The 27498-nt window shown below is 39.4% G+C and overlaps 1 protein-coding gene across 4 annotated transcripts in view; it reads right to left on the bottom strand.

The window, feature by feature from the left end:
* Positions 1-27498, bottom strand: part of tnr (tenascin R (restrictin, janusin)) — a 217558-nt gene that overhangs the window by 113843 nt on the left and 76217 nt on the right. For 3 of the 4 annotated variants that reach the window (XM_085141728.1, XM_085141730.1, XM_085141729.1), the window contains one exon: positions 1161-1213. Coding sequence is in view for 1 of the 4 variants with exons in the window: in XM_085141727.1 (XP_084997853.1) it covers positions 1161-1213; positions 10196-10243 (101 nt within the window). In the remaining 3 variants the exon portion in view is untranslated. Of the gene's footprint in view, positions 1-1160; positions 1214-10195; positions 17675-27498 lie in introns of all 4 variants that reach the window. The other variant, XM_085141727.1, reaches the window with a different exon arrangement.

The following is a 27498-nucleotide window of genomic DNA, read 5'->3' as shown; positions in this document are numbered from 1 at the left end:
ACAGCCGGCTGTATGCGTACAGCAACCGTGTGTGAAAAGTGGTCAATAAAGAGATGCTGAAAAGCATGTTCATGGAAACATCGTCGGGTCTGCCATGATATGTTTACAATAAGACTTATGGTCCCGAACCTCTGCGCACAGCGTCTGCAAAACGGGGCTTTCATCTTTACGCAGGACTGTAAGCTTTCATCTGTGAGGCGTGAGCGGTGTTTGTTTTTAGACATAGTTCACGGTGGAGAACAGCTGCTGACATAATGTGGATCCGAAGATCCATAATTGGCCTACCTGGGGTTGAAAGTCTCGGTAAATGCAGACGTTTCGGCGGGTACACCGGCTTCCGCGAGTGTGACGCTTATTTTGAGCGATGAAAAAATAATAAGATATAATTTTATTTTTATATTTCAAAATCACAATAATCTTCCAATTTAGAACTACAAGTTAAAAAAAGAACTAAACACAAATAAAATACACTTCAGCTAAATACTTATAATTTATTTTCCCAAACCACCCGGAGCTGCAGTATAAGGACAAAAGAGCCGCATGCGGCTCTGGAGCCGCAGGTTGCCAACCCCTGGGTTAGGGTAAGGGGCTAGGGAAAGCATTATGTCAATGAAGGTCCTCACTAAGATAGCTGAACGGGGTTGTGTGTGTGTGTGTGTGTGTATTTGTATAATCTTTGTGATGACCATAAAATGGTCCTATATTTGTGGGGACCAACAGTCACTTGTGGGGATCAAATGCCAAAGGCATTAGGGGAGGGCTTAGGGTTAGCCTAGTGAAAGCATTATGTCAATTTGATGTCCTCATTAAGGAGTGAAAGCGAGTTTTTTTTTTTTTGTGTGTGTGTGTGTGTGTGTGTGTGTGTGTGTGTGTGTGCACAATGTGATAGAAAGATGACAATTCATTTGTGTTTCTATTAGAAAGCCACTAATGGTGATGAATACATACATGGAAATTAGCCCAAGATGAGGGCTAATTGTCTGATTAGATGTGCTTCAGGTTGATAGATTCACAATAAGTCCATGCACATAAAGCAGTCATTAAGGAACATTAGACCATTAAATTGAACATTACACTATAGCCAGAGGGAAAAATATGGATGTTCATTAATGTGTCTCGACACGTAGGTGAGTGCCTATGTTTGTGTATGCGGACGGTACCTTCTCCGTGAGGACTTTGTTCTCTTGTAGCCAATCTCCCCCTGACTCTGCACCTGTCCAAGAGAGTGGAACATTAAATTAGCATTAGAGCAATTCCACATTTGAATCGCTTTATCCCGGACTTAAGAGTTACAGCGCTCTCTAGAGATGATTTGAAATGCAAATTGCTCAGTGGTAAAGATGCACAGGCATTAGCACTGCTAACACTGCAGAGGTGTTTATTACACCCACGTACTACATAACAAACTGAGATGTATACAAACCACAGGTAAAGACGTGCAGTTCAGCCTTCTTAAGTCATCTCTGTCTCTTGTAGATTGTCTGTGTCTATATATACTAAATTAGCAGTAAAAGTCAACACATATATCCACTGACAAATTTATAATGGCAGAGTAACAGTGGGACATTGCAGTGATACTGAAGACACACACACACAGACACAAAAACCTATAAACATACAAACAAAAGCTCACACAGGTATGTATGTACACATACACATACCCTTGCTGAGAAAAAAACGGCCAATATCACAGCTATGTATCAACAAGGAAAACAGAAAAAGGACTTGTTTGCTTTCCTTGTTTGTTGTACTATTGAGGTTTTTTTGTTGCAACAAACCTCCTGAGGCATAGTCACTCAAATACATACACATGCACCCACACAAGACACAAAATCCAAGCCCTCTTTGCTCTAGCGGGTGTCTCACTCACCCTCCGAGACACAAAATAGTATGCTCTGCTGGCCGGAGCTCCTTTCAGATTAGAGCAGTTGCAAATTCTCTGAAATTGGTGTCATTTTCACTTTGGCTTATTCCAGCAAAGAAGGTTGATTAAGTAAACAAAAGAACTCCTCTGTTAGTTCTTCAAACATTATAAGCAGAAGAGATATTCATCTCCATCTGTGCTCTTCATGAGGGAAATAAACATTGTAGAGGAATTTCTTTCACTAAGGTATTAATCACATTATTTCATTGTTTTAACATGTCTGACACTCATACTTAAGACAAATGGTAGGGGGTGTAGCAAAGATGTTGGGGGGAAAACAGGAACTCCAGAGGACCAGTCTTTTGTCTCTTGAGGACTCTGGGAAGTAGCAAGGGAGTGTGAAACAGCTGTGTACTGCCTTTTGTTCCTGGAGAAGGTATTTAACTGAGAGGTTGACTTTGGCTCAGAGAGACTCTGCTGACCCTGCCCCGTGGTCATGCAGGGGCTTCACAAGCTTGTTTGTATGTTCTTTGTGTGTGCTTGGAAATAAAAGAATGCTAGCTACCGCTCACCGCTCGTCTGCAGGCTTTATTTAAGTGGAAAAACTTCCACAACAAAATGGCGCTGCGAGCAGGGTGGTCCGTGTGGTCGCTGAACAACGGTTCCGTGGACGGGCTGATCACCCCTGAGGGAAAAGGTACCTTTGTCCTACCAGCTGTTGAAGCGAAGGAAATGGAGGAGTCACGGAGCCGTGTGTTTCAGTCACCACCGAGATCATCGATTTTGAGGGGACTTCTGCAGATGGGTGAGTTGTAGCTAACTTGTATACAGTCATGGAGAGTTTTTTGTCTGGCCGAGGGGGGGAACGCTGGCCGACCCCGGAGTTCGAGTCTCCGGGAGGAAAAACCTGGTGGTTTGAGGCCCCAGGCTTGTGTTGGGTACGGCTCATCACAAGGACATTGGCTCGAGCACGTTGTTGGGGAGAAGCCGGCCCAGACCTGTGTTCGGTCGAAGTACGTCACAGGGACAGCAACTCGGGTACACTGTCGGAATCCATTTCCGTGTACTATAGTGCACGGAGTGGCGGTGTTCGTTCCTTGGTCCGTAGAAGGCAAGGGCCTCACGGGGGACGCCTCGTGTAGTAAAATGGGATCTAGATCCAGTAGATCGGCAGACCTTCCACCAGGCGGCCAGAGACAAAACTCAATACGTGACTGTGGTAAGAATTGAGTAAATGTGTAGTGTGTAAGATTGCAGAGAATGGTTGTGTGGGAAACGTTGATGTGTGTGTAAAAAACAGTGAGAAACGGGGTTACAAAATGTTGAAGATGGGGAACAAAAACAAAGAAAAAAAAAAGAGAGAGGAGTGTAGAAATGTGTGTAAAAGTTGTTTTCAACTAGTGGGAAAGGGTGGTACTGCAGGCCACCAGCTCCCCTAGGGTGGACACACACAAAATTAGCAAAATTGTTGATAAAATAAGCAAAATAGGAAGAGGGTTTGGTGTTTTTCAACGTAAAACAACTACAATCTCTCTGGGTTTTTAAGAAAGGGGAGTTCAGAACCAGAGAGAGGAGATGTGTTGTTTTAAGCAATGAGAAGCATGATCAAAATGTTTCAGTGTGTCACTTGCAGGAGAAGAGCAGACCTGGATCAATTTTCCACATGCAGCAGTCGGAAGGAAATTATAGGTTAACATGATTAGAAACACTCAAGCCAAGTTTTGGCTGAATTGTTTTACAGCTTAACTTCCACGTGTTTGTCACCCTGAGAACACAAGCTCCAAGAATCTCTCCCTGAAGACAAGAAATGCAGTTTCAGAACAACGAGATGGATCTCAAGAGCTCACAGCAGCATCCTGAGCAGTGAAGAAAAGGTCCAGCAGCAACAGCTGTGCAAGACAGCGACAGCAAGGAGAAAAATGGCATCATCATGACTGGATGGATGGATGTGCATTTCCAACGAGCTGCACCTTCACTGTGTGTGAATGGACTTTTGAAAAGACTGCTTGAGTTGGACATTTGCCACTTTCGGCGCAAAAATGGCAAAATGAGACCGTGGAAAACAGGACAAAGCTGAAAGACAACTGACTCTCACTGGACTGCTGCAAGGGGAGAGATGAGATGAGACCACAGTCAAAGGAGAAGGGGACAACATGGAGGAATGCTGTTGTAGTGTGGGAATAAAATTTGGGTTTAGGAAAACTGGGAAGGAAAAAACGACTGCCTTGCGTGGAGAATTGAAAAGTGTCTGGAGCACCGCAAAGAGGAGAGGTACACAAAAATTACACAAACAGAAAAATGCATTAATCCTACTAACACAAACACACATGCAATGAAGCTCATGAAGACCAAATAGCATTTTAAGCATTTCTGTTACCATCATCTTGTCCGGTTCACTTAGTGGGTTAAGAAGTGATACATAGACTAGTGAACTAGTATTATTTTTGGGGAAGGATGATTGAATCATTGCAGGGGTGAACAGAATGCTGCGGGAGGGTCAGATGAGTGGGGACTAATAGATTATTGAGTTTCTGGTTTCTGATGTGTGAGGGAGGTCTTATCGTGACACACATCTGGGTACATGGGGAAAACAAAAACTCATTTTCTAATAGAATATTGCTGTTGTGTGAGGTGTGTGACTGGTGGATGAAAGTTTTGGAGATTTACTGATGCATTTTCCTTTGGTACCACTTTGAACCTGGCAATTAGTTTTTTTTTTATCATTCTAAGGGAGTATGCTTAGACAACTTCTAAACTAGGCCTTCATATTTTTTGATTTTTAACAGTGCACTGAGATTTTGTTTGGCAATTTTCTCTTTTTCAAGCAGGCCTGCAAGATCGGAATCGAAAGCGCTACACAACATGTTGATCAATCGCAAGTGAGCTTCTCCAAAATTAAAATGGGCTCGGGAGAAAGCCACTTATTTGGGACAATCAGAAAACAAGTCCCTGGCAAAAAGGATTCAGCGAGGTAATCCAGTCTAAATTCTTTTTTTTCCTTTTTGAAATGACGTCATTGCTGGCAGTAGAAACTTATTGCGACACAAGAGGTTCTGCTATCAGCAATAAACACGGGGATTGACTGGACTGACAAAAACCTGACTGACTTGACACCAATATGCAAGATTGCACCTCCACCCAGAGAGACAAAAGGGTGGATGTATGTATGTATGTTTCTTTGTTACAGGAGCAGAAAGGTGACAGCAACATCCTGGGTTGCATGGGCTTTTGAGCCGTGCTGACTTAACCTTTTAATTGCCACTTTCTGTGTCTTTGTGAATTTACCAGCGGTGTGTTATTCATGACCTTGTATTGTTTACAGTGCAGAGGTCACTGTGAGAAAGTGTGCATACAGACGCGCTGCGCTAACATCTATATCACTTTTTCCACAGCAGAGGGCTAATCATATGATCTAATCACATGATTTACAGCAGGACACACCACTGGCTAATGTTTTTTTTCCTTACAACAGGGCCTGGAGTGAAGCTACTTCAGGGGAGAAGCCCTGAGAATTTTTAAGAGACAATGCACAACTTTATTGTGTATGTCTAATGGTGATAAGCTAACATAGGGCAAAAGAGGGTTTTTTCCGGGGAAGTTTTCATTTTTAAATTGCAGGAACCGTGACATGAGGGATATGGAAGGATTGACTGAGGCGCAGATGCAGACCATGCCTGGGAGACAACGCTTCAAGAGGACCACTGAGAAGCAGGGACCATCTGCAGGACAACAGACAAACGACAGTGGGCTTCCAAAGGATTGTCATGAGGAGATTTTGAACAGCAAAATCTTAAAATAAAATGAAAGAGTTTCGACGTTGACGCTGAGGAAGACAACTAAGGTGTACGACGTGCTCTGCCTTAAATCTACAGCCGCGTTGGAACAGAAATCGAGGGATGGAGAGAGCGTGCCAAGCTCCAAAAGTGACAGCGCAAGGAAGATCAGCGTTGGAGTTATGACTCTGTAAATGGCACAGACGCCAGGAGCCATGACTGTGACAGAGAATGACCACCTAATGCTGTTTCACTTTGCCATGCAAAGTACTTTGACACTCTGGAGAAGACCTTTCCTCTGTATCATTGGTGTTTCCATTTGCATGTGAGAGCTTAGATTGTGGGGAAGATTAAAGATGAACAAAGGGTGGTGGGAGAACAGTGAAGTGAGGATACACAGTGTGAAACTCCTTTAAGTGTACAATAATGTTGATGTAATATGCAGAATGTCAGGAAAGAAATTCTGGTTTAATGTGATTCTTGATTTTAGAATCAAAGGGTGGGATTGTAGAGGAATTTCTTTCACTAAGGTATTAATCACATTATTTCATTGTTTTAACATGTCTGACACTCATACTTAAGACAAATGGTAGGGGGTGTAGCAAAGATGTTGGGGGGAAAACAGGAACTCCAGAGGACCAGTCTTTTGTCTCTTGAGGACTCTGGGAAGTAGCAAGGGAGTGTGAAACAGCTGTGTACTGCCTTTTGTTCCTGGAGAAGGTATTTAACTGAGAGGTTGACTTTGGCTCAGAGAGACTCTGCTGACCCTGCCCCGTGGTCATGCAGGGGCTTCACAAGCTTGTTTGTATGTTCTTTGTGTGTGCTTGGAAATAAAAGAATGCTAGCTACCGCTCACCGCTCGTCTGCAGGCTTTATTTAAGTGGAAAAACTTCCACAACAACATGCAAAGTCACTGTTTACAGTTCTGCAATATTATTTTCGAATATATATATAACAATATGAAATTTATTATGTGTTTGCTACTTTGTACGCAGGATGAAGCCTCTGCTGGGCTGATAAGCAATCATGTGCTAACACATTAACCCTATTTATTTAGTAAAAAGGAATTCAGAGTAATATTTTCTGGTGTTTTGTAAAAACGTCTATATTCAATCTATCTTCACTCATACATGTGAAAAAAACTTCTCTGTCTTTAGCAGCTGAATGCATCGCTATCTCTCCACCATTTGGTCACTGGTCTGCCGTTTGGAGCAGGTTTATTAGAACAGTTTTGTTCACTGCTGCTAGAAATGACTCAAGCCAAGATTATGAGCTGAAAAACAGGATACAGCAGAATGAAAAATGGCTGAGGTAACAAGAAAAAATATTTAACTAAAAGGGAAATAAGAAAGCAGAAGAGTCATCGGTTACAGATGATTGTGGTATATCCAGGTGACACTCAGTGGACCCTACCACCTACCCTTAACTCCTCTTTATAATGTTTTTTGCCACTGGAAGAAACACGTGACACATGACTTTGCCTAGACTGTCTAGATACTGTTCAGTGACCTCTGGCAACTTCCTGCCAATCAATTTACCTATGATTTCTGTAAATGCATAGCCCATAACATTGTTGGCGAATGGCTGCTGTCGTTGGGTGAAATTAGTTGCAAACAGGGTTATGCACAAAAAAGCTCCTTGGTTTTGATTTAGTCGCTAGCAGATACTGCAGCAACCTAGAGTGTTACTTCCAAATGTCCGCAAACACATGCCAACTTTCAAATCAGTTTTTGGGTTTGCTCATTTCTGTTCTGTCGTTATTGTTTGTTATTCTTTTTTTATTTAAATTTTTATTAGTTTCATCATTAGTTTTAGTCTTTTTCATTATTCTCATATGGAGGGAATAAGTCAGAGGCAATATTTATTTAAATCAGTATAAGTATTACCATAAAATAACAAAACTGTGAGCAGTTGATTTGCAATCTCGATGATATCATATACCTTTTTGTAACCAATTTCACGTCGTGACAGCAACTCCTGCAACCACTCACCAACCAGTCAGGGAATACACATTCTTCCCTAACAACTGATGGTTGACTGGGGTAAAAAAAAAAATCATATATGTATATATAGCTATCCATAGGTCCCTCATCCTATTCATGTAGCCCCTTCCGCCATCTGTGCCGAGTATAACCTGGAAGTCCTGAGGTCAAAATGGGAAATGCCCCCAAGGGTGGTGGAGAATGACCGAGCTAAGATCCTGTGGGACTTCCAAATACAGACGGACAAAATGGTGGTGGCTAACCAAGTAGTGGTAGCAGTTCCGAATGACAGCAATATCAGGAAGAAGGAACACGAGAAGCTGGAGAAATACCAAGGGCTCAGAGAAGAGCTCGAGAGGATGTGGAGGGTGAAGGTAACGGTGGTCCCCGTGGTAATCGGAGCACTAGGTGCTGTGACTCCCAAGCTAGGCGAGTGGCTCCAGCAGATCCCGGGAATAACATCGGAGATCTCTGTCCAGAAGAGCGCAGTCCTGGGAACAGCTAAGATACTGCACAGGACCCTCAAGCTCCCAGGCCTCTGGTAGAGGACCCGAGCTTGAAGGATAAACCGCTCGCAGGGGTGTGCTGGGTGTTTATATATATATATATATATATATGATTTTTTTTTAAAATTACCACTTTGTTTTTCTTTTCAGTACACGCCTTTTTCAATTTGCTGCAGTTCAGTAAAAGAAACCAAACAAACAAACAAACAAAAGAAACCACAGTGTGTGATTGCAAATCAAAAGTGCAACAATGAAACAGTGAATGCACTAAAAAAAAATCAAGGCCTATTTATAGGTCTTAGGAGAACTACAGCATCTGTGGAAAATGTGGTATAAGGTTCTGTGCTGCTGTAGAGGAAGCCATGTGAAAGTCTGGGGTTACAGATAACTAATAATAAAAAAAGATAGAAAGAAGTGAGCTGACCAGCCTTCAGCAGGTAATCATTTTTGCTGAGACAGCTTGAGGCCCCAATAACCGCGACTAGCATAAACAGTTGAAAATGGAGGTGTACTGTAGAAAAGTAAAAGAAATCAGTATGTGTGGTAAAGAAGACAATATCTAGTTATCTCTGCTACATGAATCTGCTACATTTCCAGCGACTGCTTTGTGCAGCATTGTTTATCCAGTTTGAGCAGACAATGTTGTCTAAATGGAGAAAAGTTGCATGAGTCAGTGAAAAGCTCTTTCAGCCCATTTCACAGCATTAGTGAAATGAACATTTCCTTTCCACAGCAGTACCTACAGAGAAAAACCACCAAGAAAGTCTCGACAGACCAGAAGTGTTTTGCCTAAAGAAAAAAGTTTTTGCACAGATACATATACACAAACTCATGCTCATACTCTTCAGTAATCCACTCAGAAAAAACACAAACATCTCAAAACCTTTGCATTATCATCCATGCACGCAAATATACACAGGCTTTTTGTGTTGCTGCTGTACGCTGTCCCACTGAGAGAGAAGAAAGTTACAGATGGTCCTGTTTCCTTCCTCAGACTGCTTTGTAGTTGTGAGAGCAACACAGAGGAATGCTTTTGAATGTAAATCACATCATGTTCCCGCAGTTTACTCGCTGGGCCAGCAGCCAGTGAAAAATGCTGTTATTGCAAAAAATCCGAGCATAAATAAACAATGTAAGACAACAGAAATGAATGTGTATAATAAATAATTTGCATTCCCCCGTCTTGGTTTCAGCCTCACCAAACAATAGCAGCAAGTCTAAGAAAAAAAGTTGGGGAGAACAGATTACTGATCGGGTTGTACAACTCTTATGAAGTGAAAATGGGAATGGAAATTATAGTTTGCTGATTTTGTGAATTCGTGAAGCTTGGTGCGGAGGCGTAGATCAAAAGGATTTGTGTTTGCTGACTTGTATCACAGCTCCCATCTGCTCTTATTTTATATCCATTCTTGTAAGCAATGCCTTTAATACAATTAAAGATGAAAAAACATTGGCAATAAAGGCACTCTGCGTAGATGCACATATGGCAAGAATACTGCATGCAACATTTTATTTAATGCGCACGGCAGCTGCGTGGAGCTGAATTTGTTTGCATCTTGGAACTTTTGGGACAAACGGTTTTAACTTTGGCTGAGTGCAAGTTGAATTGCCAAAGGAAAAACCCCAAAATTGCATACTTCTCAAAGAGTTCAAACACTTTTACGATTGCATTAACAAGTTTGATTTATCCAGAAAAAGACTCATTTACCTCTGATTTATGAAAAAATAAGGAACACTGTAAATTACCCACTCCTTCACACTCTCTGCGGTCCCCTGCCAGTGTATTTTCCCAGGAGGCTTGAAGTTTTAATATCCAAGGTTGTTTTCACACCTGCAGTGTTCATCTCCATTTAATTTCCATTGGTGTGGTTCATTTGTGCAGATGTGAACACAGTAATCGCACTGCAGACCAACTGCACAGACACTTCCTGTAGCCATTAATGCTTCACATTCTTCGATGCAGCAGAATACCGCACATATGCAAAGTATACAAATTGTAGCAATTAGCTCTCAATCTTCCATGAAATAGTCACAAAGCGGTATAGAGTGCTGCAATGAAAACTTCTTTACCATTGCTTTGGTCGCTAGCCGATTCCTTTTGTCACCAGTAGTTTGCATGGACTCGATGAGTTGTCTGCAAACACTTGTTAAGTACTCGCCAACTGACAGAAAAGCTGTGAAAATTTGTATATATATTATTCTTATTCAAAATGGAATGTGAGACCATTTTTGAAATCCTCATCGCTGCAACGGTATTGCACAACGTTTCCCCTGAAGCCAAATGGTCAGCAATCCTGGTTTTTGATGCATTTTTTCAAGTTTCTCTACAGCTCGGAGAGTAAAGTCTTTCATGCAAACAATGGGTGACCGCAACCAAAGCAATCACAACAAGGTTTTTAGTGCAGGTCACCTCTTTGTGATTGATTTCACCTGGTGAAAGCCAGCAACCTCAGGCAAATGATTTGCAAATCAGTGGGGGAATATACATTTTTCCCTAGCAACCAGCGGTAACCAGGGTGTTGCACTGGCCTGCAACGCTATGCCTGTGTGGCTTGTGTGGTTTTAAATACTAGATAAAGACTTATGTGTGTGTCTCTGCAATATTTTCCATGCAAAATCCATACGGATTCACTAAAAATACCTCAAGCAGTTTTAAAGTTATACAGGATACGGATTTAGATAAAAAAATCTACCGTTCAGGCATTTTTTAATATGCACTTAAATTTAAAACATGAAGAACTTAATGTATATTACTGTCTATAGTCCTAAACCTCAACATAATTCTATACCAAAGCCACCCCAGCCACTACATAAATCATATTGGCTTATTGAATTGAGAAAATATGAAATATCTCAGATGATAGATAGTTGGTATTTAGTCAGGATGGCACACAGCCACTGGTGAATTTCTCTCCTATGTGTGTGAGAGTGTGTGTGTTTGTGTGAGAGAGAGAGAGAGAGAGAGAGAGAGAGAGTGTGTGTGTGTGTGTGTGTGTGTGTGTGTGTGTGTGTGTGTGAGTTTAAGAGAGAGAGAAAGACAGAGAGAGTGAGACAGCATGGTAGAGAAGAAACAAAGAGACAAAGAGAAAGACTGACTGAAAGACATCCTCTGTCCATCTCGCTCATGCACACACACACACACACACACTACTGTACTCTACAGTGAGTTTAGGTCTGGTGTGAATCAGGCTCGTCTCTCACTGTGCAATCTTTTATCAGTGGACGATCCCATTTCCGTTGTGTTGATGCAGCAGATGGATTCCCTCCTACTAACCATTCATCACCTGCCACACCAAAACCTTTCTTTGCCCCCTTTTCACCAATGAAAAATGGGTTTTGGACCATCTTTTTCCTCAAGAAAATAAGAATCGTTTAACGTGTCATCAAACAGGTTTCATACTGGATGTTATGAGATTGAAAATTGTTTCATTTTATTTTGTGCAAAAAATGAAAAGACAACGTGTTGACTATCAGACTGTTTCATTTCAAGTTACTATTTAAGAGAATGATGTTTTAAAAACAACAAAAACTGCAATACAGTGGTGTTATGCATGATGAAATATTATAATAACAGTTCATTAAATATGAATATTAATTTCTTAAAATTTCAAAGTTTTAGATTTACATGATAGACAGGGATTTAATTAAGAAAATGTCACAAATCACAACAGCTGTGCTGGTAAGTCTTTCTTCCAAAAACCCCCCCAAAAAAACAAACGGCAAATGATTTAACCTGGACATTTCAAAAAGCACAAATTCATTTAGGAATTTTTCCAGCATGTAACTGAAATAATTAAGCCAAGACTGTTAGTGAGACATTCAGAGTCACGACAGGTGAAAATGAGTCTTATCTTTGCAGAGCAGGAAATTACAACGCCCACAAGATGACTGCAATCATGTTAATAAAGTATGTAATGTAATAATGTTAGTGGCATCAAGCAAAATTTTGATCCTCAGTCACAGAGACCAGTCCGTGACCGCCTACCAACTTTCAATGAATTCCCTATCTGACTGGCGAGTGGTTGCCAGAGGCTGCTGGTAGTTGCTAGGTAACCCTGGTGGCAAAAAGGGTGCTGCATCCAAAACCTCCTTGTGATTGCTTCAGTTGCTAGGTACAGTCACTGTAGCTTGCATAGAAAATGCTAACTTGTCTTGAAATGGTTGCCAACTGCTCACCAAGTGATAATTAAACTTGCATATTCCAGGAAGTAAAGTAATACCTTTGCCTTATCATGCGATGTGTTTCAAAAGATGCTAATTTTAATGTGACCAGCTGACTATTTTAGGACAGATCTGTGTCTTCCTTGTAAACTAAAGCAATCAAAACAGCATACATCATCTTTTTGTTTGGTGTAGCACCATATACTTCTTTGCTACCAATAGTGACAGCCAACAACCTCTAGCAACCGGTTGGAGGATACATATTTTTTTACTACCCACGGATGCTTGCTAGGGGGTTACCAACTGGCCTCTAGTGCGTGTGACTGAGGCCTTAAGCCTACTGTGTTTAATAAAAAGAAACGTATTACCCAATTTTTTAAACTAATTGACACAAATGGTTTTTACTTGTTCTGTTCATTTCACAGGCTGTGTGTATTACAGCCAAGTTACTTTGAAAAAAGCTGAAGAAATGTTTGGACTTTCAGAGCTGAGCCACTGTATATTCAATTAAGTAATTGCTGTGACTATTTACTTCTCTAAATTGATCAATAAACATTGGATTCAACTGAGAAGATGATAGAAATCCTGTCAAAGGCATGCTTCATTAACTTGTTGGGAAAACTAGGCTTATGGCTTCGCTTTTCAGACCAAATAAATTAACCACAGAGTCTGAGCAAAGGTCTCCACTGACCGATTTAAAAGTTGAAAAAAGGAAAGGTTGTTAGAAAGCAAAACCTCTTCCCCTTCTGCATTTCTTATATTTTCATGCTGGCCATAATTTTATTTCAATAACCCGTACTAATGAAAAAAAAAAAAAACCCCAAAGAAACTGCAAGGCCGAACAAGTTCATGATGTGAACATTTAGTGGAAAATTGGAAATTAAGCAAATACTTCAATGTTGTGCAATCAGCATGATTACAGTAGTTTGAGCCACTGTGTTTCATTTTTCCTCACAAATTGTACTTGTACTAACGACACATTCCAATTAAGTGTGTATGTGTATGTATGTGTGGGTGGGTGCATGCATGCACATACATCAGTGCGTGCAAATGTTTTTAAGAATCTATCACAACCATTCAGCCAGTTTGTGACGCAGGGGTGCCCGCATTGATTTGTAGACTTTTTATTGCTGAAGCAAACACTGGACGTACTACAGAAGCACGCATAGACCTACAGGCAGACCTTCATATACAAAAGGCAGTACTTGTTATCTTTTTAGATCACTCGGCCTTCACATAACACTGTTAATCGTGATGGTAATCAATCCCATAGAGATGGACAGAAGTAGAAATGTAGGTGAAGAAAGTGATAAAAGGTGATGAGGAAGCCTAAGAAAAAGTTAAGACAATCGTATGAACCCACAGGCTATGCGCAAAACTGAATGTTAATTAGGAAAAAAAAATAAAGCCCATAAATCTTTTAACACTGCAGGATACAAAGTAAAATCCATCAAGTGAAGATCAATACCAGAAAGCATTACTGATGTACAGTAATACAAGAGCCATATAAATACAGAAACTATTGCAGTTTACATAATATTTGAAATATTTAACAACTGACATTTTCACATATTTAAGTTATTTGAACAATGAGAAATAGTTTTTCAGGTCTTATTTCCAGGGATACATCAATACGAAGTCCAATAGCTCCCGAGTGCAAATGCACCTTCATTTAACAATGTGGACCCTGGCACAGCAAAGCATGGCGTGTGTGAGGATTTCACAGAGCAGAGAAAAAGGGCAATGAAAGATCTTATAAATCACTTTAGGAGTAACCTCTCGGGGCTTTGAAAGAAATCAATAATGCTTTAAAATCAAATCTGGAGACAACTAGTAGCAAGTATGCCAATGAAGCCCCCGATTTGGTGAAATGTGGTCATTTTTTCCTTCACTGATACCATTTATATGAGTGCAAAGTGTCAGTTAATGCTGTTTATTACCCCGAAATTTCTCTAAAAGAGAAACAAAGGCTTTAGTTTAAGCTGCTGATTGGCTGTCTGGCAAACTGTGGCACAAGACATACTAGGCTGCAAAACTTTAAAACTGCCTAAAACATAAAAGCTAGTCCTTTGTTAGCTTTTCACTCCCAACAGAATGGGTGTACACTACATTTTTTCCCAACTCTTTTCTTTGTGCATCTACACAGGCTCTCTGATCTAAAGTGCTTTTATATCACTAGGTTGCAGACAGAGGTCAAAAAGCTGGTCATTTAGGTTGTCACACCAACTCAGACACCTTCTGTGCAGGTGAAAAGCCACCATTTACCTCTCACTGAAACAACATTAAAAAAAAAAGTAAGACTTGAAATATGTGGGGTCTAATTGCACCAGTTCTGGTTTAGAAAAAATACACAACATTTAAACCGACAAGCTTACTTTTAAAGCTTGCTTTTAAAAAAGGTGCTGTATTGAACGAACAGCTGAAATAAGATGCTATTGTAGCCCTCGTCAAAGCAAAGGAGAATAACAAGCAGTTTGTGGCTGCACATGCAAATAAAATGCTGTTTTTACTATTAATATAATTTATTTATATTTCTTCGAAAAGAAACAGCTACTCACACAACCTACCAGCCTGAATACAGCCCATTAAATATTTTTATAGTGTGCTTTTTAAAAATGACAAATCTGCTCAGCTGTCTCTACAACCATGCAGCAAGCCACCAAGTATTAAGCGTCATTCAGTATACTCAGTCTTAATGCAATTAGAATGAGAAAACTGATCTCTTGGTAAATTTTGCATTCTTTTTTAAAAAGTTGAAACACTTAAAGCTGTGGGAAAGTGTGGTGAAAGGAGAGGTGATGTGAAACTTTCATTTATTGCTCATTACTCATGTTGGAAGGGTGACCTCTGAGAGCATCAAGCAGCTTGCTGCAAGCATAGTTGCAGGTTGCTTTGGTTGTTATGGATATGTCTGATGTTACTGGTTGGAGTTATTAGTACTTGAAGTGTTTCGATGGCCAAAATGTTTAAGTACCAACGACATGGGAGTTGAGGAATTCCTTTGCTTCAGAACAAGCACAACCATCACATGCATGCAGTTACAATGCTATGTCACAGCAAATCGTAATCAGACTCTAGAGCCCGACCAACATAAGACTGACACCAATATTGTGTGAGCTAAAAATGAGATATTTCAATATTTCAGATGTTTTTTTTCCTCAGCAGATTTTTATGTTCTGAGTTATGATTGATTGGCTATTAGATTTCTTATTGTTTACATTTTCAGCGTTTCAGTATTTTCATTCTTCAGTGTTTAGTTGCAGTTATTGTTTATGTTAGTTAGTTTACTTCATTTGCTTCGTTTCTCATCTTATCCTCCTGTGACAATTAACCTGTTTTAAACGCTTTCCTGTGCCTGTATTCCTTGAATTGGTTACAGTTGTCACTTTCTGAGTTTTTTTTGTCTAGACCTTTGTGTTTAGTCTCACTATCATTGATTATTTTCACCTGCATCTCATGGCCCTGCTATGTCCACTTCCCTCTAATGACCTTATGTGTATTTAAGCATTATACCGCAAAGTAAAGTCAACATATCCACAGTATCTTTCTGTTATCTGGATTCACTTATCTTAACATTAGTAATCAAAATAAGTGGTTACACGAAGCTGTTTATCAGCTCGCTAAGTTAACCCAGAGTGTCCCAATCTAGGTACGAGTGTGTTCGGACGAAGGGGTGACATCTGGCCAATCACACTGATTAGTGCACTGGCAGCTGAAAAGCTGATTTACAATTAAATTACAATTTTTACAAAAATATGAAGTGGTTACAGAACGAAAGTAGCACATCTGCTCCATCTGAATCAGCTATGTGAGATAAAAACCACCAGCAGTTTACCATCAACAGCACTTCAGGTTCTTTGGTCAATAAGACTGGAAAAGAGCTACTGTATTATATTAATAAAGTGTAGCCTATTTGAAGGCAGGAAGGAAGGCCTGCAAAACATCAACTCCAAAATAAAGGCTCAGTTTTGGTGCCTGTCTCAATGTGTCTACATTTGGGTCCTAAATGCCAGCTCTGCTCAAATAAGCTGGTTGTTGTCATCGCTGATAATGTGGTGGAAGGGTGTTTCTCCTGTCGATTATTTACTCTTTAAATTTTCATTCACCAGAAATTATAAATGATAATTCTGATAGTTTGGCCCACAGATAAATCAGTTGGGCTCTGTCGGACTCTGGTGACCCAGCTACTCTAGAGTTCTTCTTTGCGATGTTGAAGACTTGTTACATGAGTAAGAGCATTGTGAGATATCAAAAATAGTCAAACCAGAACTAAGAAATGAAGAACATGTGTTGTAGCTGAGAAACATAATATGGCAGTGAAGAAATCTACTCCACTTCTCTACATATACTGCACATTACATACTCAGGATTATAGAGCAAGTAACACTTCCCCACACTCCACAGTCACTATCTCTCTGTAGCTATCTCTCTAGTGCACACACACACACACACAAACACAAACACACGGGCGCACTTTAAAGGCAGTCCTTGTCAGAGCAGCGCAGAGAGGTTAGGGCTGCAGGTCTAGCCACGGATATCCTGGAGGATGACTGAGATTGTGAAAGGAGTGTGAGAGAGAGGTGGAAAGCAGCACTCAATCTGCTTCTATTCTATTCTAGTTCACTACTGTGGGAGCACTGGAAGCAATGCGGAGCTAAGCAATGCACGTCTTTTTTTGCTTTCTTGCACTTTCAGGAATAGCCAATGTGGATTCCACGAAATGTTGAAGCTGCTTTGATACTCATACTCTCAATGATTTGATTAAAGAAAGGTTTTGTAAAGCAAAAGATCATTTTATTTGCTAAAACTACAAATATTTATATTTTCACTGTTAGCAGACAACAGGTTACAAAACTGCAAGGAAGCAGGGAAACCACATTAAGGTTTTCCTTCTCCTGTCAAAAATCCGTATGCATCCTGCATGCTGAGCAGGTGCAAATGTGAAAACCACAATACTGGCATGAAATTACTAACTTAGGTTCCACGAAGGTTAATGATATTCAAAATACGCTAAAAAATGCAAATGTAGCTCTAATGGCAGAGTGGTCTTACAATGCTTTGCAAAAATTGTAAAGTGGTAAAAGTGGTAATTATTCTTTGTTTAATGAACACTTTTAGAATACAAGTATTTCAAAAAATGGAAATGACTGATACAACAGTCACTGTTTTTTTTGTTTTTTTCAATTTGGAGAAAATGGAAAATACGGAGCTTTTCAGAATAAATCTGATTTGTGGCTTATCAACATTGCTATCATGTTTAATAACCCAAACTAAACACAATTACATTTACACCACATTCATACTTTTATTTACCTTGTTCCCTGCCAGGTGTGGGTTAAAATCATGAAACGTCTGCATTTCTAAATTTCTAGCATCAGTCTTCAGGGCCTATTTTGACAGACAAGCACAAGGACAAGAAATATATAATATTTTAAAAAAATGTTTTACTTTCCTTACATCATTTTTTGTCTGTGCATGTGCATTTGTGTATGTTTGACAATCTAATTTCCAGAGTGAGTAACGCATATTCATGATGTCAGGAACCTTTTCAAATAACTGTGTGAGAGTCAGTCTGAAAGGAAGTATGTCAGCTTCTATTCAAATGCACTGTTCAAAATCATTTAGATATTTTTATTACACAAGTTATCCCTGAGTCTTTTTTTCCCATATGTTGTATATCCAAAACTATAACCAGTGTAAAAACCAAGACTGATGTACAAAAGCACATCAGCCTGTGGGAGGAAACCGGAGTACCTGGAGCATCAAAATCTCAGCAGATTTCAATAATAATGTTGAAATAAACCAACAAAGAAATTATTAAGACATATTATGGCATGGGAAGAATACACCATCTGGCCCCTGCCAGGAACTTGCATGTTTTTGTGTCTGCATGGATTTTCTCCAGTCAGGTTCTTCTTAACCATGCATGGAGCTAGGTTAATTGAGACTATAAATTGGGCTTAGGCATGAAGCCTCCCAAATAGTAGCTGAAGAATATGGATGGATGGATGGATACTGTAGTGCATCTAGGCTATGTTTCAGCACAGGAAAGACACGTTTGGTGATAATCTGACTCTTGTATTTGTATTGTATCCTGAAAACCAATAGAATTTTAAAGGCAATCTTGCATTCAGTGGCATTTTGGCAAATTTGGATTAATGTCTGAGCTATTAATCTTGGCAGTAATAGCAATATCTCTATAACATTTATTTCAAAATACTTTAAAAGCAGGTAGTAACACATACTGGTGTGAAGGTTTGTGTTATTGCCTTAGTTGTTTTGTTTATTTAAAATGAACTTGGATAATATAAAAAAAAATCACCCTAATGTTTCCAAGACAAACAGTGTTGGTGTGAGCCTTCGATAAAAGTTTGCTGTGGTTTTTCTTTTTCATGTTAACTGTGAGAAGGAGGCAGGATATCAGTGTTTTTACAATTCATAAAAAAATGTAATAATTTTAAAGTCTTAATAATATGTCTGTGTTAAAAATGTATGTTGTGGTTTGATGCGTTGACCTGCAAATGGTCTTAAGGTGTCTTGACAACACATGCAGAAATACCTGCGATTGATTCACTTTCAAGGTTGTGATTCACATATTTTATGGTTTTAAGCTTGCTTGATTGTAGAATTAGTCATGTAAAACAGCTTAAAACATTTAAAAAGCCATTTTTTTTCCAAACTAGCTGAATGCTATCAAAGAAAAACAGATGCATGTCCAACTGTATGAGTGCTGCATGTGAAATATATCCTTGTTCTTATGAATAACAGACTTTCCAATAATCTCGAGAGACGGCTCTGCCTGCCAATGAGCAAAACTGCATTCGGAAAGTGAGAAGGGGCTTTGATAAAAGTTTTTCTATTACCTCAGTTATTCAAGCAAAACCAGTGAATCAACTTTGCATGTTTCATTGATTCCTGGGAACCTTTTCATATATTAAACAGTCATCTACTTGCATACAGATTCATATTTTTCAGGCTGCAAACCAATGAGGAGTTTTATATCATAAAAAAGAAAAGTTTGAAACTGTGGTACTCTCTTTAGTAATATGTATACAGTATAGTACAGTTACAGATAAAGCTTCGCATGTTACAAAAGTTATGTAGTGTATATTAATACAACAAACCAGTCTATTGTTATAATGTATAAGCATATTGTTCATAAATGTGTTACTGTAAGCAACAGGGCTCATTGGCAAAACTAATAATATATACAATTCAACCATGTAAATTGAAAGGAAAAAATATATTACTACATTATGTAGACTACAAAATTTTGTGGTGCAGTTAAAGCCACTGAATAAAGCCAGTAGTTAAGTAACGGCACACTTCACGACAGCTCACAGAGTGTGACTTAGGAGCTTGCAGCTATCTTCAGGATCTCACGTCTAACATCCTGGCCTAGTTAAGACAAGCATTTCTGCACATGAAGCTGATCTTTCATTTTATCTACAAAAAAAAAAAAAACTGGTGAAAAATGTGTATTTGCTTAGTAGTTCAGTGCAGAGACAGAAATAGTTTAGTGTGTGTATATGTGTGTTTAAACCATCCCTCACTCACTTTCCCATGTTGCTTGTTTGTCATCTTGCTGCGAACGTATCTGTTAAGAACAGATATCAACAGTGTGTCCGCACTGATTCTTTTCCTTTGTTATGACACTAAATTCCACTCCAGTGCTCTCTCCTACATAAACAAGCCACACGCAAACCCACACACACTTGTGCACACTGACACCATGATAGATGGCTACGAACGCATAACTTGATACAAGATAATTTGTTATTTTGAGACTATTGATTTGTGTGTTACACAATGAAACAAGTCTCTTTCAGAAGCATCCCTACAGCAGTCAATTTCAGCATGCTCGCCCACTCATCGCATTCTAATAATGTGATCAATATATTTTCTAAGATGCTGAATACACAGAAATATGGCATCATTATCTAGGGACAAATACAACCACATAAAAAAAACCCAACAAGTATGACAAGAACAGTATTGTGGGATGACAGTGTTTTATGTGTGAGGCTCCTCGGATGGAAGTCCTGAAAGCGCAAAGCTCCCCTGAATATCATCCATCATCTGAACAACTACAAAAAAGATGAATATATTAGGTTATTTTTGGCTCGGTATTTCTACATTGTGAGGTTATACACTATATTCCTCCATTATCTTGCAACAAACAGGTCCAGTTGACATGTAAGGCAGCGAGTTAGCCTATCAGCAGGGAACACTATTTACAGAAGGGGTCACAAGTAATGGAAAGTCATTTTCACCAGGGGCTGTTTTCCATTCTGGATGGCTACTGCGCTGCCAGCCCAACTAGGACAAATGGCTACCTCTTGCTCAAATCACTACAGTAACCTAGACTAAGTAGCTAAGCAGCCCCAGCTGAGGGCTTTGGATGGCTAAACGTTTCCCTTGACCACTGCTATGCTGTCTGCAACCTTTAAAAAGCACATTCATTTCACGCAGCAATAGAGTTTTCTTTATTAAACAGTTAACAGTTCTCAGTATAGATACAATTTACAGCTATTTTCTTTTAAACAAAGAACACCTCAGTCAGAAAGCAAGCCCACAATGCCTTGATGCTGGTAATGATACTAATGTCAGGAGGTGGAACACGAAACACATGCATTACGCCTGTAAAAGCAGACGCCCGCGTTGGTGGGAGTGTGTTGTTTCAGATATCACTGAGACATGAAAGGAACCTTCGACTTTGAGTACGACATCCAGGGACTGAATGCTTCACAGATGGACTACACTATAAAGCAGTTCGCAGCTAGAGCTGGAAAAAATTGGAAAACACTGATGCTTCTCCCTTTTTTTTGTATTTTCTTTCCTCAATTACCTGTTGAGAGGTACCTGCTTACATGCCAGCACACTCAGGGCGTTTGTATCTGAAAACCTCGGTATTTTGGCTTTTTAAAATTTTAAATAGATTACCATTTCTTAGTTGTTTATAAGTGCGTTTTCAAATGAAACTGCAGCACTGAGCAGAAAAGCAAAAGCTTCCAAGTGACTGTAAAGCACCTTTAGATCACTTGAACGTATTTGTTTCCATACACTGTAGTTTCAGATGTAACGAGCGATGTGTGGGCATTTTAGAAGCAATTCAAACTGATTACACAGCAGTATTTATTTCATTAGGGTGATTCATTAACCTCCTCGTGGCTGCAGTAAAAGCCAGAGTGCAGTAGCTGCAAACACCAAGGATCCCTGGCTACAAAAATATATATCTAGCCTCCTAAATTAAACTTACATTTATGTATAGGGCAGGGCAATATGGCCCAAATATTTATCACGATATACATTTAAAAATTTGCGATAACGATATAACTGACGATATAATTGATGCGGGACAAAATACTTTACAACTCCACAACTTTATTAGTGCAAAAAAAACCCCATCAATGTATTTTCACTTAAACAAGCAGCTGTTTTTTTATGCGCATTAAAGCTACATAAGATTTAACAGTGCAAATGCCAATTCCATGCTGACAGTTTAACCAAAAGGCATTTCCAGTGGAAATTGGCCAACATATCCTGAGCATAACCATGTATAATATCCACAAAACTTAAAAAGAGGTTATAGACACACAATACGGTAATATTATGTTGACGCACAGTACGTATCACTCCGCGAGGCGCCTGCCTACAGTAGCTGGAATGCTCTGACAGTGCTGCTTCATAGCTTACCAAAGTTGTACTAAAACATTTTTTGACAGAAAATATGTACCACATAAAATCGGTTCGAGGTCAGTAAGCACAACCAGAATTCATACATAAGGTGCACCAGATTATAAGGGTTTTCAGAAAATTTAACGGATTGATTTTAAGTGTGCCTTATTTTCCGAAAAACACGGTAATAACGACGGCCCGCTACCATGCACTACCAAAAATAGTGCTTTGTTTTGTATCTGATGGACGAAAGCCAAACCAGTTCCACATCACTGAAGTTACAGCATTTTTACAAACCAATTCTGGTTCATCCGTTTCATTCAACGATCCGCTTTCGCCTGCTTTTGTCATTCTCTGTCGCCGCCATGCTTTTTCCACTATGTGCATATGAAAACAAAGGCACCGCGCATGCGCGTTTTACCCATATTCTATCGCGACATTTCATTTTCTTATCATTGACTAACATTATCCCGGTATTACTGTGAACGGTATGAAATTGCCCAGCCCTATTTATGTATTTGTATTTTATTTAAGTATCTCTTTTGATGTAAAACCATATCAAAACTCAAACCTAGTCAAAACTAAACAGTAAAACTTTGATTGCAGACAAACTGAAAGTAGCATGGTGACAAAGTTTGAAGTCTTTAATGAGTTTTCTTGTGCCACACAACTGATGATGACAGTGGTGACCAGTGATGCATTAACAACATATTGGAAACTTCAATTAGAAGCAATAATTAAAAAGTTTAGAAGAGAGCATGAACAAGACTTCAAACTTTGTCACCATGCTACTTTCAGTCACCATGAGGGCGTTCGATGGCAGGACAAAGAAAAGAAAAAGTTAATACATTAAGTTTAATGTACTATAACGTGTATAAGGGAATATTACAGTTGATGTTTCAAGCAGTTGTTTATAATGCGGTTTAAGTCAAATTAAAAATACTTTCATATGAAGTGAGCAACTGTAAATATAACTGGAGCCAAACAGATCATTTAAGTAATGGATTTGTCACTAATTTCTAAAGCTCAAAGCCTGTCTTCCAGTACCTCTCCCCCCAGCAGAAAAAAATAAACTGCACATAGTGTGACAGCAAATAAAGCAAATTAGAGCTTTCTTTGAATTTAAAGTGTGAATGGATTTAACTAGATAACGAGTGCCTCTTAACAGTTAAGCAGTAAAGCAAGTAATTGCTTTTTCATGGACTCAGATTTTGACTTCCTATCATGTGGTGAGACTAACAAAATCCAATCGCATGGATTGCAATTAAACTCTTCAGTGAACTTCTGACATGGTTCACTTCTAAGGTAATCACATAACTTACTGTGATCCATACTTAATTTTCTCTTAGGATGTCAGTGATGTCTTCTGCCTGTAGCAGAGGTAAAGTTTTGTTAAAGGCATGTACTGCTGTCGTGTACAGCAGCTAAAGTTACAAAGATGGCTTTTATGTGATGCACTACGAATGCAAGAGAAACAATAAACTTTACGTAAAGGGGACTTTTCTTAGGGTATTATAGGCCATAACAGGGATTTACTGTAGTGCAATATTTCCAATAATGACATAACAATGAAAATTTATCTGCCATTCCTGTCAATGGAGGGGTTTTGGGGGGCAGAGTTTGAAATGATCACTATTAGTTTTGTACAAAGGTTCTGAAAGTGTGATATCAGTGCATCAGGAGAGGAGCGAGACAAGGAGAATTTTCACTGCTCGATTTTATTTATTTACTGTTTCTGGGGTTTTTTTGTATGTTTGCTTGCGTTCAGCATACACGGGGGTTCTGCATTATGAATTGGTCCCCACAGGAGAGACTGTCTTTTTTTCACCACTTGTCCTCCTGTTAGATTTGGCTCCTTGCAATTTTTTTGGACCCTCCCTGCTGATGAGAATCGAGTTGAAGGATTTTTGTTTTGATAGACTGAAGGAATTCCAGCTGAGAGACAAGTGCAAGTGGACACAACAGGACTACTACAAAGTGGTTTTAAAATTGCTGAATGCAGCACAGAGGTTCAAGAGAAGATGTATGCGAAATCAGGCACATGCGTTTGATTTTTAAAGACGCCACCCTGGAACCTTTCAGTTGTATATGTACTACATATGCTATTAATTATTAATTACATTAATTACATTAACAATTTTTTCCTTATAAAGGATTTTTGCCAACCCGGAAAAAATGTAGCTATCGTGTGTTTTATTCTTTTTTTTTTCTAATTGGGGTGTATTTACCTAAGAATAACAAGCATTTTTTGTTGAATGCACAGATTTATGCCCACCAAGGTAAGACTGACTCAGTGCCACTGATTGCACACAGAACAGCTGGGCTTATGTGCACAGCCACCCCTGAAAAAAAGCCCTGGTGTTAAGAAGTGTGATGAATTGATAAAGCCCAATCACAGAGGCAGAGGAGGACATGCTATTCTAATGCTTTTGCCTGTTTGAAATAGTGGGTTTGTGTCTAGCCTGTGACACCAGAGATGGGGCAAATACAGGATGGATCCAGGCAATCCCTCTGATTTCCTGCTGTTTCCATTATTACGGCGATCTGACTCACCCAACGGCTGCTTCCATATGGTGGCCTGTCCAACAGCAAGAGCAGATTGCATTATTGGACTGGTCACAGCCAATGGTTGCTACTAACAAGTTGCCGCTTCTCTCTGACCCCTGTTTGTGTGGTCGGTGTGTTGCTGCGGCTGTCCGTGTGTTCATGTGGATTCGTATGTGTCTATCTGTGTGTGTGCAAATTCATGTGTGCATGACCCAAGGTGACTTGTTTCCAATAAGAAAATGAAATCCATTGTGAGATTTTTCCCCCTCCCTCCCAGCGAACCATTTTCTTTTATTACTTCACCTGCACTTTCCTGAGCCACTGGGTATGCTCCCACACTGCAACTCCCAGACAAGCATCGGCAGCATCTATCTTATGGACAGAAGTGCTGAGTGGCTATTACTTCTCAGCAGACCACATAAAAACCACAGCAATTAAATGCTATTGGGCCATTTGACTTTGTCTTCTTAGAGGAAAAAAGGAAGTGAGCAGCGAGAGAAGAAAGGCAGAGAAATAGAGTGGAAGTGAGAGGAAGAAAAGAGACCTCAACTTAACGGAGAGAAATACCTTCGTGTCAGATGCCTGAAATGAAGATAAAGGAATTAAAGGGGGAAAATGGACGGGAAATTAGAAATGATAGAGTACAGTAGAGTACAGTAGCAGTTCTCAATGGGAAAGAGTTCTTTAACTTAGATCTGATTTAAAGTAAAACTAGATAATATCATAGGAGTTTAAGAAAGATCTTCCCTTTTAACTGGACTTGAAGTTAAAGTGAATCAGCTGCATTGTTGTTCTGTCACACTGAAGCAACTTCTTAACATTAGAAATACCAAGGAGGTTATTTTAATCCTGTGACATTTAAAAAAAAACAAACATGTAATCCTGTTAAAATAAAACTCAATTATCAAATATTTTGACTTTTCCTAAAAGATATACAACCGCTTGTACCTAGAACGGCAGAGGATGTCATTTTGACCACATCAAAATTAATCCATGCAACAGCTTCCCTGGTGTTGTTAGTACAACATTTATTGTTTAGCTACAATTTGATGTGAAACCATGCTGAATATAAGTGAGAGCTATCTAGATGTGATTGATTCATAAACATCTGAAGAACTGTAGTTTGATAAAAGATGAATAATTGTTGGGATCAGAGCAGGGGAGGGTATGGTGGAAGTAGGTGGCTGCTGCCTGTGCAGAGTGGCAGGAAAACAGTCTAGAGTGTGTAGAACTAATCGGAGTAAATGAAGAGTGAAATCTGGAGCAAACCGGACGGGTTTTAAGTCTGAGGAGGTAAAGGGCAGCAGATTTGAGGCATGGAGGTGTGTAGAGAGAGGCTACAGGTCTGATGAAGAGGAGGCAGATATGGATGAGATTATACTTTTTTCAAATTCTACCTTTACAGAATTAATTTCCTTATTTTATTTTTTAAATTTTATACTGTTTTTTTATACCTTCTGTATTTTAGAGTAACTAAATACGACACGTTTTCCAGAATGTTCTTCTCCTACAATAATTGGATAATTTAGACATGTTAGTTATCAGTGTTGGGGAGTAACGGAATACATGTACCACTGTTACGTATTTAAAATACAAAATATGAGTAACTGTATTCCGTTACAGGTACCGTTTAAAAAGGTGGTATTTAGAATACAGTTACTTTGTTGAAATAAATGGATTACACGGTGGTATTTTCCTGTTTCATATTGTCACGGGTCAGGATTGTTTGGGTTTTGTTTGACAGCTACGTTCTGTTATTCCAGGCAGCAGTGTTACGGTTGCCGTGGTTACAGGGTGACGCGTGCTCTCTCTGCGACTGTGTGTTTCCTGGGTAAGAGAGTGCTTTTGTTGTTGTTGTTGTTGTGCTAAGCTAATAGGCAGAATGCTACAGGTATCGCCCTAAAGAATGTAGCCTCATGGGCAGTGTAGTCCGTGCTGCAGGGAGAATGGACTGCCATACCCGTTATGTGTTTGTGAGCGCGAGGAGGGAGAAAAAGGAGAGTGGAAAAGTACGAGTTGTCATCGAGCGGAAACGGGAGCTGGAAGCATGTAAATATAATAACAACCACTGCAGCCAAGAAGAGTGCCTGACAAGCCCAGTTCTAAGTAAGCTATTAATTAAGACTCGACTGTACACTGTGTTCGTGTTTTCCCCCGAAACAATAAGTTCCGCTGGAGCAGCCTTTCAACACCTCTCTCTGTCTCTTGCTAGCAAACTTGACCCAGACAACAAAGCAAAGCTATTTTTCGGCTACAAGCCCAACACGGAACCCACATATTAGCCAGAGCCTCTTTACTACGGTTCGGAGCCGCGGACCCTCAGTAATAGTAATAAATCACATTCATGTAGTTGTAAAAAGCATGATAATATATTAAGTAATCCAAAGTATTCAGAATACGTTACTCTCATTGAGTAACGTAACAGAATACGTTACAAAATACATTTTCGGGCATGTATTCTGTAATCTGTAGTGGAACACATTTTAAAAGTAACCTTCCCAACACTGTTAGTTATTGTGTTGTTTAGTATACCTTTTGTTTATTAGTAGATAGTAGAATTTATTTAAACTTTATGGTTTAAATAATTCAAATCATTTGTAAAACAAATAAAACCCCTAAAGAATTAAAATTCACATCTTAACTTCTTTATAAAATTATTTATTTGCTGTTGATGATGTTGTTACAGGATGTGGGGGGGACTGACCCCTCCCCCAACGGTTCTAGTATTAAATCACAGTCTATGGCATTCAGCCAGCACCAGCTTGCAATTTCCACTGGCCAAAAATATCTTTAAAAACTAGCAGTTAAGGGGACTCAAAAGTCGAAAAACATTTAGAAAAAAAAAGGTGTCTGCCGAGACTGATGTATCAAAACCCCATGTGACAGCAGAGGAGCTGTAGATTATCTGCTGTCACTCAAATGGATAGGATGGGCCAGTGCCAATGCTATATAGGATGGATAAGGATATACTACATACAGTACTTTTG

Source organism: Neolamprologus multifasciatus, chromosome 18, assembly GCF_963576455.1.
Source record: "Neolamprologus multifasciatus chromosome 18, fNeoMul1.2, whole genome shotgun sequence".
In the NCBI taxonomy this organism is placed as follows: domain Eukaryota; kingdom Metazoa; phylum Chordata; class Actinopteri; order Cichliformes; family Cichlidae; genus Neolamprologus; species Neolamprologus multifasciatus.
The sequence above is the reverse complement of the archived record's forward strand: the minus strand, read 5'-3'. Positions and strand labels throughout refer to the sequence as shown.